This window comes from Macrobrachium nipponense, chromosome 27 (assembly GCF_015104395.2).
Source record: "Macrobrachium nipponense isolate FS-2020 chromosome 27, ASM1510439v2, whole genome shotgun sequence".
Taxonomy (NCBI): Eukaryota; Metazoa; Arthropoda; class Malacostraca; order Decapoda; family Palaemonidae; genus Macrobrachium; species Macrobrachium nipponense.
The window spans coordinates 19,551,024-19,564,718 of NC_087216.1; the positions used below are offsets into that span (position 1 = coordinate 19,551,024).

At 36.6% G+C, this 13,695-nt stretch overlaps 1 protein-coding gene across 5 annotated transcripts in view; it reads right to left on the bottom strand.

Annotated features, from left to right (window-relative positions):
• LOC135200888 (uncharacterized) overlaps window positions 1-13,695 on the bottom strand; it is a 1,536,981-nt gene that overhangs the window by 97,401 nt on the left and 1,425,885 nt on the right. For all 5 annotated transcript variants that reach the window (XM_064229627.1, XM_064229624.1, XM_064229626.1 and 2 more), the window contains 2 exons: window positions 5,763-5,949; window positions 4,685-4,907 (listed from right to left, as the gene is read on the bottom strand). In XM_064229627.1, the coding sequence (XP_064085697.1) occupies window positions 4,685-4,907; window positions 5,763-5,949 (410 nt within the window). The remainder of the gene's footprint in view (window positions 1-4,684; window positions 4,908-5,762; window positions 5,950-13,695) is intronic.

Consider the following 13,695-nt stretch of genomic DNA (forward strand, 5'->3'; position numbering starts at 1 on the left):
CGTCATTTATTTCTATTTTGAAATGGGTTCATTGGGTTTTCTACACGAAGGTACGTATCTAGCTTATGTTTGTCCTTAGACCGTATTTTGTTTTCATGACATCCGTTTTTCTCCCAGAGATCACCTCGCTAGTGGAGAAACTCCTGGTATTCAGGTAGAAGATAAAAAAAATTCTGCTTGAATCACCTTCGTCTTGAATGACTTACGATATTACTTTAGATAGAATTATCAGAGAGATTCCATCCCGATGGTGGGCGTGATTAAAAACTAGCAAACATAAAAAATGCGATATTTATAACTTCTGTATCCACGATATGTATTTTACCTTTTGGGCATTTTGTTCGCGGAAATCGTATATTCAGAGTGTCGGGAAGGATAAAATTCATTTCCCAGCAAAGCTTTTTTACACGCACTAAGGCATTCGAGGGTGCATGCTTCTCGAGATTTTTGCGTGCAAAGTACGACTGTGGTTGTTGGGAGAAATTCTGTTGGGTCATTGAACAATGTTTACGATTTATGAGACAAATGTATAGTTCCTTTATATAAAGTTATTATTTGATTAAACTGTCTCATTTTTTGTTCAAACGGATTTTAATTATGTTGAAGGTTTATAGGATTTTCCTTTGATAAACACGCCTTATTTTGCAGGATGTAAGATATATTTTGTATACCCTAGATGGATCTTACAATTACACTAGATACAGATCAATGTTTTTATAATATAGAGGTATTCTGTAAACGCTCGCTTATCCGGACTTTCTTCATTAGGGAAGTTCGAACAAACAGATCGGGTGAGTCCGTAAATACAAGATATTGCGTGGACTAAGAAATAAAACAAGATATTCTAATTTTTACGGCGCGTACAGTTGGGCTTAATCCACCAGTATTTATACTTATGTATTAAAAAGAAACGAAAAACCTGCTCTGATTACTTATACGGTCGTGTGTTTTATAGGAAAAATCCTTTTTAATTCAAAAAAGATATTGGTATGACCAACATCGCTTTTCACCCACCTCTGCTAGAGTCGCTTATTGTGTGGAATTTGCTATGTTTGAACACTTCGGCAGTTTTTGACTAACCTTGACCGCTTGACTAGGTGACACAGTACCCGAGTTTGCTTGTTGATTCTGAAAAGGCTACTGTTTCTATTTCTTTTTGTAATAATTAGGATCCCTTTCTCTTTATTCATCGGCAACGTATTGTTTTTTGTGTTTTTTAGCATTATGTTGCTGGTTACGTATAAAGCAATGAAGACGAACTATAGAAAACTGAGCGATTACTAATAAGACAAGTTATCTCTACTGTATTCAAATAATTAACTGTTTGTACTTCATTCTTTGCTAAAATTTGAAATAGTGAGGATCCTGGTCGCGCATTAGCCTGATGAAAGTTTTTTTACAGACATGTTATTCTTGCAATCCAGCCGTATTTTTTAAAGTTAAGTTGAGTCATTGAGGTTCGTATTTTTATTAACTCAAAAAACTCAAGGCTAAAAACTGCGATCGGGACTTGCAAAGGAGCATTTATTGTCATGACCCGAAATAGTGTTACCTCTAATTTATATAGATTTTGTACGGGTGTTCACTTGTTTTTTTGTGTGTTTTCTAATCACTACGGTGCTTAACGACCCCTATCCAGCATCTGTATAAATACAGACGTCCACTGCGTAAACGAACATTCACTGTTAAAATATGATTTGTTACGTAGGATTAATAATCACCCAAAATGATTAAAATTAACATAGTATATGATTATGATATTTCAGTAGAACTTCTGGAAACAGACACTCAAAGATAAAAACTCGCAGTAGCGAAATCTCAATGATGTAGATAATTTCTGTAAAAAAGTAAGATTAAGAATGTCTCGTAACTTCAGCCACAGGAATAACGAAATTCGACCTGCAAAGGAAACACTCAAAGTTACTCCAAATGAATAAAAAATTGTACTTAGCTTGCTTTTGTGGGAAGTCACGGTGTTCCGATAACGACACACGGCCTTGGTCCTCCTTCTCTATTTAGCGGACGACCTGGTTTGGCTTCAGTTTCCCCCGTGCGCGTTGTTTCGATGATTCGAGCCCTTGAAAATCCGATGCTGCAGACGCGTTCGGTTTGTTTCTTGGAGTGCCGGAAACGCTCACTAACGATGTTTTCTTGAATGATTCTAATGAGAGACGAAGCTTGCGTTGTCGTAGGAAAAAGGACACGTCGGTTTGTTTCTTGAAGTATTCACTAACGATGATACTAAGTTGCTTGACGAATCTTGTTGTTTTCTGAAGTCGCTCACTAATGATGATACTAGGTTGCTTGAAGAATCTGCTGCTTCCGTCGTCGTTGACTTCTTATGATACATGATTTATTATTCTGGTTTTTCTTCGTAGGACGTTGTAGAGTTCTTCTGGTCCGCTGGCCACCAAATATTAGGGCTTTTGCCTTGTATGATAAGGCGCCCTATGAGGTAATGTTAGACTAGCGATAATCTATACGCTAAGTCGGTTGGTATTGCACTTCCATCTTCAATGGAGTGTCTGGGGTTTTGTTAGATCACTTACGAAGTCGGTATTATCTTTACGACGATGTGTTAAACTCATGGTTCGGTGAGGTTCTTGTAGAAAACACAAGGTATAAAAATAGTATATTCTTCTGAAGTTTTACATGATGAAGATCAGGTATGATCGTACAAGTCTCTAGACGATAGCTTGATCGCTTCTGCCAATGATGATGGCTAATCCTATTCCTCTACATGATAAAGCTTAGGTAAAGAGGTACAGGTCTTCTAATGACGATAGCTAGCTCTGTTCTGCTGTATACCATCTCTGTTACAAGTTATGAAGGAACAGACAGTAGTTCGATCATATGAACATACATACAATGACATAGTTTCATACGAACACACAATCAAATGAGACACGCTACAGATCACGTAGGCGGTAGTTGTCTCAAGCAGGGAGCTTGGACTAATGTTTATAAACAATTGAATGACTACAGGTGACGGCATGTCAACTTAGCCTACATACTTATTGTATACGTCATCTTAGCGTCTCTAGTCTGATCACATTCCTGCAAGCAATCTGGTTGACCTCTTTAGTTTTAGACTTTTATATATATGGACTAACATTCCATATTTTTATTATGTAAACACTTACATATATATATATATATATATATATATATATATATATATATATATATATATATTTTTTTTTTTTTTTTTTTGTTTTTTTTTTTTTCATACAAAAAGTCAATGGCATTATTTGTAAAGACTACCTTTTTATTTAGATTTTGATTCCCTCTATACTTTTTTCTGTATAGGAAAACACACACACACACTTATATATATATATATATATAATATATATATATATATATATATATATATATATATATATAATAAGAAAAACATTATTATGATAATGTCTGCTTGTTACATAAATGACAAGACGGGAACAAGTCCACTTTATCTTTTTTGCCTCCCATACAGCCGATTAAACAGCTACTTTGCTTTCACGGCAGTGACTAACGCAAAATGTTATGAAGTAGCCTCCTCAAGTGATAATTTCACGTTTGGAAACCGGAAGTCTAACTTGATATTGACTATTTACCAATTTTCAATCAATATACTTTCTACTTTTTCTTGAACAGTGCATGAACAAAAATTCGCGAAATTATAACAGTACACCAGTTAATAAAATATAACGTTATAATAATGCGTAGCTTAAAACTGTACTGTCTATTCACCTGTCTTTAATATATTTTCATATTTACACTTTAGCAGTATATGAAACACTAGTTTGCAACTGCCACATCCGCCGGTAAAAACTGGTTCTGTACTCGCTATTAAATATAAATGTTGCATCAAACATCATAAGCACCTAAAACTGACTGCTCGCGTCCACATACTGTGAGCGATTAAAACCTTCTTTTCCATGAAGGCTAATGCAGCATCTCGAAGCCAATTGGACACCATTAAAGACGCACAAGCTATCATCCTCTCTCTCTCTCTCTCTCTCTCTCTCTCTCTCTCTCTCTCTCTCCTCACGGAATAAGGTAGCATCACGGCAGCACTTACAAAAGGTCAGCAAATGGATATTGAACAAGAGTGTAAAGTCAACCCTTGATGTTTCCAGTGTAATTACTCCACATACATAGTACTATATTATATATAAATTAGATATATATACTATATATATATATCCTATATATACATATATATATATATATATGTATATATATATATATATATATGTATATATATATATATATATATATATATATATATATATACACACACACACACACAAGACACAATGCGTGTCAAGATGATAGTCTTATCCTGCTTAGCCATATTACTCTTGGACGAGTGGTTTTTGTGCTCGCCTACCGATTCGGTAGTCCCCGAGTTCGATTTCCCGCTCTGCCGACGTGGAACCCGAGGAATTTATTTTTGGTGATTAGAAATTCATTTCTCGATATAATGTGGTTTGGATCCGACAATAAGCTATAGGTCCCGTTGCTAGATAACCGATTGGTTCCTTACTTTGATATCTAGGGTAGGTCCAGGTAGACTTACTTTGATATCTAGGGTAGGTCTAGGGAGACTTACTCTGATATATAGGGTAGGTCTAGGGAGACTTACTTTGATAGGAAGACTTACTTTGATATCTAGGGTAGGTTCAGGGAGACTTACTTTGATATCTAGGGTAGGTCCAATCGCCGCGGAACTGCTCCGCTTCGGAGAGCATGTAGTAGAAGCAGCCGAACCAGTGAGCAAGGAGGAGGAGTATGTGGACCAGGTTCACCACACGCCACATGTTGGGGTAGAGTGTCCTGGATTCCACCATGTAGTAATAGTTGTAAACTCTGTACACTTTTATAAATCTCGGAAACCTTATGATAGGGTTGGAACCGATCTGCAAAAAGACGCCGAATGCATTAGGTCTCCATTTAGGATGTCAGAACCCATGTACATGAAATTGCACTGAATTGCATTTGCGATGTTAGAAGATATGAACAGTAATTTGTTACTTCATAAAATAAATGGACTAATGAACATCACCACAGCTCAACTGGTGGAAAAGGACCCTTTAAAGAAAGGCCTTAAAACAAATATCGTTTTATAATCCAAACTGAAATAGCTGTCCGAGCTTTAGAAAGATTTAAGAAAAAATACTGACATCTATTAACATGTTGAAGTATCAAAATTGCATTAAACATAGAATAAATATATTGACACAAAAGAAAAGTATTGCCACCAGCTCTCTCTCCTTTTATATATATACATTTACAGAGAGAGAGAGAGAGAGAGAGAGAGAGAGAGAGAGAGAGAGAGAGAGAGAGAGAGAGAGAGAGAGACGGGGCAGTACATCTTATCCTTTTGTATTTGTAACTTGTAACTTCCAGCAAAAGAAAAAAAATTAGGAGATTAAATATCAAGAGAAACAAAAAAAAAAAAAAAACTAAGGAAAGAAGCTATTTTGGAAACGTTGAGAGAGAGAGAGAGAGAGAGAGAGAGAGAGAGAGAGAGAGAGAGAGAGAGAATATCCTATCCTTTAGTAAAGTGACGTAAAAGGAAAAGACCACAGGAATAAAAAAAAATATTAAGGAGAGAGAGAGAGAGAGAGAGAGAGAGAGAGAGAGAGAGAGAGAGAGAGAATATCCTATCCTTTAGTAACGTGACGTAAAAAAGCCCACAAATAAAATAAATAATAAAAAATAAAGAGAAGGAATGAAGACATCAAGACAAGTGGAGAGGAACGAAGACTCACAATAAACTGTAAAAAATCTAGGGGGAAAAGAGAGGCGAGGTCCAACAAAAAGCTGCGCGAATGCGTGTAGTGCCTCGCCAGCTTCTTGAAGTCTCTGACGATGAGGCCCTGTTCCAGGTAGCCCGTCCGGAACTGCACCAAGATGTCCACGACGAAGACCATGTCCGTCATCCCGTCCAGGAGGTACCTGCGGGGGAGAGAGAGAGAGAGAGTAGAGAGCAAAGGGCCTGAATTAATAGGAGGAAGGAAGGTCTGCTGTACTGATTGATTGATTGCATTGTGATTATATACATCCACTTACACATAGCATGAGGTAATATTAGTGATGGGTGATACTTATTCTCTTTACCGCTTTTAATACTAATTTTTTTTTTAATATCAGTCCGCGAAAGTTCTGAACACAATGAGAAGTTACTGAACATGTCGAAGAGAAGTTCTGAACAAATCGTTGAGAATTCCTGAACACGTCGAAGAGAAGTTCTGAATAAATAGTTGAGAAGTTCTGAATAAATAGTTGAGAAGTCCTGAACATATCGAAGAAGAGTTCTGAACATATCGAAGAGAAGTTCTGAACATATCGAAGAGAAGTTCTGAACAAATCTTTGAGAATCCTGAACATATCGAAGACGAGTTCTGAAGATGTCGAGGAGAAGTTCTGAACATGTCGAAGGGAAGTTGATCAAACACATCAAAACGAAAAGGGGGTCAAACCAAACTAGGTACAAAAGAACACTGGGTCAACAGACTCGAGCAAAATCCAGCGAATAAAGACCAAACCCTGGAACAGGCGTTGAATTCTGGAACAAAAAGCATCATCCAGCATTAAAGCCATTCCATGACCTCATATGAGCGACAACTCTTATAAACGACTTCGTTTTAATCCCAACTTCAATAATGACAGCGCGGCAGAAAGGGAGCGTTGCCCCCTTGATGGATACATAAAATATGAGGAAAAAGGGGCCGTATCACGGGTAATTACTGGACGCTTCTCTGAACTTCATACGCTGTAACTGGGCCATATGAGAGAGAGAGAGAGAGAGAGAGAGAGAGAGAGAGAGAGAGAGAGTTTCATATTTTTTATTTGGGAAAATATTTTTAACATGAGAATGTACAGATAGCAGGTACTTGTCTCTTATTGAACGCAAAAAAAAAAAAGAAAAAAAAAAGAGCAGCATAAAGAGATTATACAGTAAAATGGCAATGAACAAAGGAAGTCTAATATGGCCATATGTGCCTGGAACACAAAGTTTTAATTCGTTTAACAGACTAAATTATGCCAGTTCCGAAATACAACTAACCATGGAACAAGTGAACATGGAACTAAGAACAAAAGAATATGACTCAAAAAAAAAAAAAAAAAAAAAAAAAAAAAAGAAAAGAAAAAAAAAAGTGCCAGATCTTGTCAGTTTTCCTGACGCATGAGGAATTCACGAACAAGGGACGACTTACAAGGAACAATTCCCTTTATCCCTTAGAACAAATATAAAAGAATATATGATATTAATTATATTCACAAGAACGATGAATCAACGTGACGGCACTGAAAAAAAAAACATCATTCTAAATAAAGATCCAACTCATGAACGAAAACTGGACTTTGGAACAGAGCCATCAATCCAGCATTTCGAGCCATTCTGAGACCTCGTACGAGCGAGGAATCTCGCAGAACGGTTTCGTTTTAATCCCAACTTCAATAATGAGAGCAAAGCGGAAAGGGGACGCTGGCCCCCTTGATGGATATGAGGAAAAAGGGGGCCATATCAAGGGTAATTACTGGACGCTTTTCTGGGCTTCGTACGCAGTGATCTCAGCTGTAACTGTTTCATATGAATGAGAGAGAGAGAGAGAGAGAGAGAGAGAGAGAGAGAGAGAGAGAGGAGAGGAAACTACTGTGCAGACGATGTTAATACTTTGGATCTTGGAAAATATTCACAAAGCTCAAATCTATACCTGTGACAGCGAGTTCCTTCGTAACAGTGTTATACATGACAAGTTTTTTGTTCGTAACATTTCCTTCAGAGCACGAAACAGAAATAGAAGCGAAAACATAAGAAAATAGATAAATGAATACGATTTGAGTATAACCTAGACTAGAGCATATATCTGAATAATTGTTTGACAAGAATATACTTTGCAATCGTGTGAAATTGCATCCATATCATCTCTAAAAAAATCATATATATATATATATATATATATATTAAAATATATACAACCACAAATATATGTGTGTTTTCTTAACCTTATGTTATCTATTTTTCTCAACTCCTTTTGTGCATACCGCGCAACTCCCTCCAGATTAACTCTTCACCAATCCTTAATTCCAGCAGGTAAAACGAATCTCGAATCATAAAAACAGGACGCCTCTGACGTAACGAGAGATTCTGAAGCCCTGTTACGTAATCTGAAGATGCGCTCGTATATGCAGCATCTTGCATGAGGGTTGTTGTACCCTGGGGTTAAGCACCTCTTAGTCAAACCGTTAATTTTTCCACTTGACGATTGACTCTTCTCGTTTCGTATTTCTTTTCGGAGAGCAATGCTTACGTCGAGTTTTAATTTTGCATTTTTGTCGAATGGAAGGTTACGATATGTCTAAGAATTAATGTATGTATGTATGTCTTTTACATATATATACACACACATATATATATTATATATAATATATATATATCCATATATATATATATATATATATATATATATATATATATATATAATATATATAAACATAAAATATATAATTGTATTTATAAGTTTTGTGTGAACTTTTGAAAACAAATATTTTTGCAAGATTTAAAATCTGCTTTGTATTTTCATAATCTTTCTATATTATAAAAGGGAGGAGGGATCCGCTAAAAAAAAATGCAATGATAAAATAAAAACGAATTAAGGAAGTCTTGATGGAACAGGAAAGAAAAGTTAAAGAACCAGAGACTAACCAACAAACACACGAACAAACTGAGAAACGAAAAAAAAAAGAAAAAAAGAAACGAAAAGAAATAAAAAACGAAGCATCTAGGTACAAACTGAAACCGTTAGAGAAACAAAAGGAGGGAGGGAGAGGGGGGGAGGGAGAAAAGCGATGGCGAAGAGTGATAAAACGAGAACACATTTCCAGACCGTAAATCTCGTTAATGGTCCAAACGGGCGATTTCACGAAACGAAACAGCCAATGCCTTAAATCAGAGTTACTGAACGCAAGTGTGGGTGAAATGAACACACACCAATAGAGCGTTAAACACTTGTTTTACTTTGTACACTTACACCTTGCCTACACAATATACATTAGCTATCACACATTTTATAATATATATATATTATATATATATATATATATATATATATATATATATATATATGTACATACACACACACACATATTTATATATAAATTAGATATATATAGATATATAATATATATATATATATATATATATATATATATATATATATTATATATAGTAGTACGATTGCAGCGGTTGCAAAATAGGCTACTTTAACAACAAGAACACCAATAACAGCAAGGACATAATTACAAACAACAACCATTATATCATCATAAAGAGAGACTGAGTCCACCTGAAAATGAATGCAATTTTTGGCTCAATATATTCTCAATAATATGAGCACATAATCGAAAGCTTACTTCCGCAAATGACACTCAAACAGTCAGTGAGACCTTCCTCTACAGACACTCATTCTTTATGTATGACCTTGACCTTAAAAGAACTATCATGGTCACTTCGCTTCGATTATTGTTGTGATCTGTCAACATGAAAGGACACCAGTAAATATGTGCTAGAAACGAAACACTAACATGAAGCTGACGTTCAAAAAAAAAAAAAAAAAAAAAAAAAAAAAAAAAAAAAAAAAAAAATCCAACATGAAATGAAGCTGTAAAGCGTTCAAAATTCTTGGACTTGATTTAAAACACTTTTTCGCAAAATTTTTTAATTTTCCGGTCCAACATTGCTTCCAATAATGATGGTTGGATTCATCAAATTTTGTTGACTTAATCTTGAAATAACCAGCTTGCATAATTACGAGTCAGAGACACGGGGTGAAAACATAGTTTCATTTCAACAAGTTGGACGACGAAAAACGATACAAGTATTACAAATAGAAAATAAACTTACTAAATATCTAACCATACCCACAACCGTAATGAACTCCTGTTAAAAAAAATGATCATATATAACTGATTGTACAAGTACGTACTTAAACCTTCCAGCCATGTTTGTTCTTCAGCCTCCATCTTCTAAATGATAGAGTGCTCTGGGTATTGAGAATCTCAATAATCTTCATTGATCACTGGAAGTCTACGAGAACGAGGAAAGGTCAGACGACTGAAGACTGTCCAATATCGATGTTATTCCATTTCTTTTTGTACCCATCTGTGACCTGATGATTTATCAGGTCACAGATGGGTACGAAAATTAACGAAGGAGTATTTCACAAAATGCATCGAATTTATTATTATTATTATCATTATTACTATGAGTTCCGGTAAACTGTAATTAAGAGGACACCAGCACTCCCCCTCTGGTAGCACACCCATGGCTATACAGCCCAAGGTAAACAACTTCCGTTCGCAATCACTCCCGTCAAACCTCAAGAAAAATAAAAGTTAAAACGTCCCAATAATAACTTTCCCCAAACGTTCTTGTTGACAAACAATACCAGCGGGAAAGTTCAACGTTTATCCGAATAAATAAGTTTGGAATATCTCTGACGTGGGAGAATCAACTGTTGTTTGCGGAAGACAGACGTAAGGTATATTTTTGGGGTTCGTCTGATCTGTGACAGAGACGTAATCCAAGGTATTACCGACGGTATTTATATGCTTGAATACACGTGTAGAGAGAGAGAGAGAGAGAGAGAGAGAGAGAGAGAGAGAGAGAGAGAGAGAGAGAGAGAGAGAATGTCTATCTTACTTCGAAATGAAATGAATCTACATATTAGCTGCATTTGGCTTCGTATATTAACCTGTAGTTTGTACATTTCATGCACTACACTATTTCTACCCAACCACTGAAAAAGTGTTGAGTGTTTGCGAGGCAACTGCAAACGAGAGAGAGAGAGAGAGAGAGAGAGAGAGAGAGAGAGAGAGAGAGATTTATCATAAAAGTAGAAATGACTTACGAAGGCGGAAACGCGAGAATCATGCTAAAGTTCTCTTCCTGTAAACTACCAAGAAAAATTCTGATAAAAATTCTGATAACCTCACAAGAGCCCTGACTCAAGTGGTACTTCAGGGAAAACTTTCTGGGGTCGTAACATTTTTTTTTATTAATCAAACTTCAGGTTCCAAAAAAATGCATTTGATTAAAAACTTATTCGTGCGGTGCATTAAAATAAAAATGACTGGAGCCCCACCTTTGCTTCAAGTTTTTGTTAATAAAAATCTAACACGCTTATCAAATTAAAAAAGAAAGTCAAAATGTCCCAGGAAGTGGTCATTTTCTACATATTGGGCACAGGATGAGATCAATTAACCACCTCCCCGCCCCTTCACAACCCTATTACCTTATAACACAATTTAATAATTTTTTTCACTGAACGAGTTGATTATATCATAAGATCCTTTAGAGCACTTCAGTACAGCTTTATTCATTTATTTGTGAAAATACAAAATGCGGACGCAAATACTAATAAAATACGCAAGAGCTTAAAAGAATCATAAAATTTACTCAATGATAAAACCTAATGGTTATTAAATGGAGACAATACACGAAAATATTGGTTATAAGCAACTTTTACTGACAGAATGCACAGACTAATGCGTTGTTATTTAAGCATACAACATGCAAGTTTTATCACCATACCCAATACGGGACCCCGCAGAACCTACATTGCGTTTTTCATGGCCCACTGTAGACAGTGAACTACTCTCTTCCTAGTCATTTTCATCCGTTTCCTTTGGACTCTTCCCATTTAGCTGTTCAACTTCGTCAACTTTACCTTGACCCAATTGTCACTACTTAATAAATATGCCATACTGACTACGATTAACAACTTGACAAAGGTTAAACGATTTTATGAAAAATTAGAAACAAAAAGTCTACTTAATACTACACTAGATAAAAATCTCCCCCTTCCTTAAATAACAACAGAAAATCATGAGATCACAGATGTTACTTAAATCATACATAAATATACTTCAAGTAAAAATCACATCCATATGAATACACAGGCACACAAATGTATTTACTTGTTCACACAAATATGCTTGCGTGAAAACAAGTGAGAAAAGTCGTGTGTCTGTGTGTTTTGGTTAAGAGAGAGAGAGAGAGAGAGAGAGAGAGAGAGAGAGAGAGAGAGAGAGAGAGAGAGAGAGAGAGAGAGAGACCTTCTTCGTCTGCCAAAATATTGTAATAAAATGTTTTAGTAGCATGAGAAAAGCTGTTATAACCGCCGCTCTCCCCACAATAAGGGCCTTTGCATCTACGTCAAGAAGAAGAATTACCTTACGAAAAAAATTAATATTGTAATAAAATATTTTAGTAGCGAGAGGAAAGTTATTATAACACAGACACAGACACACACAAAGGGGGCCTTTACATTACATCAAGAGAAAGAATTACTTTACGTAAAGCCATATTGTATTAAAAAGTTTTAACAGCAACAGAAAACCTTCTACAACGAAAAGCGGACATAACAAGAAACCGCCCACAGTCAGACAAGAGGAGAAGCTCTCGGACCCACCCAGAATTTTTCGCCCGGGCAACCACTCTTCAGCCACGAAATCGACCTGCTTGCTGCAGCAACAGCGGCTGTCAGTCAGCAATAGGCCCTCTTCAGCCTGGCTAACGTGTTCCGACGTGTTCCAATTACTCACAATGAAAATATCTAATCTCCCTCTCTCCCTCCCTCCGCCCCCCTCTCTCTCTCACTGGAAGATGTAAGAGAAAGAGAGACGAACTTTTATGTGCCATTAGTTATAAGCTAGCAGTCTCTCTCTCTCTCTCTCTTCTCTCTCTCTCTCTCTCTCGATGTAAGTGAACGAGAGACGAACTTTTATTTGCCATTAGTTATAAGCGAGCAGTTTCAAACTCTCTCTCTCTCTCTCTCTCTCTCTCTCTCTCTCTCTCTCTCTCTCTCGATGAAAGTAAAAGAGATGAACTTGTATTTGCCATTAGTTATAAGCGAGCAGTTTCATACTCATACTCTCTCTCTCTCTCTCTCGATGTAAGTGAAAGAGATGAATTTTTATTTGCCATTAGTTATAAGCGAGCAGTTGCATACTCTCTCTCTCTCTCTCTCTCTCTCTCTCTCTCTCTCTCTCTCTCAGCATCGTTACAGTGTTATGCGTATGAAGTAAGTAAATTTTAGAATAGAGATTATTTTTGCGTCTCTCTCTCTCTCTCTCTCTCTCTCTCTCTCCTCTCTCTCTTCCTAGAGTCGCCTGTCCACCTCGTCCTCCGTTCATAACACAACCGTCACGAAGAGATTTATTCTATTATTGCCTGTGACACGATGAACTTTTGGCAGAGGGGCAGAGGGGCAGAGCCACCCCCAGCAACCCCGAGTGGAGAAAAGTAATTACAAGAGCTTTGGCTAGAACAAATGGTTTATAAAATCCCACCCCAACCCCCTGGGGGAAGATTTATCATAAGTATAACACGCATGATAATTTTTCTTCCATTTTGTTTTTTTTAATTTCGTCTCCGTCCGTAAATGTCAGAGCACAGAGCTGGGGAGAGGATTTGTACTATAATGAACACTTACAGTCTTCGGGGCCTGAGAGAGAGAGAGAGAGAGAGAGAGAGAGAGAGAGAGAGAGAGGGGGGGGGGACGCGTGATTAAACTGCTAGCATGAAACTAATGTTAAATAGAACCGGTCATCACCCTTTTACCTTAAATAATCATATGAGAGAGAGAGAGAGAGAGAGGAGAGAGAGAGAAGAGAGAGAGAGAGAGTCAGTCACTA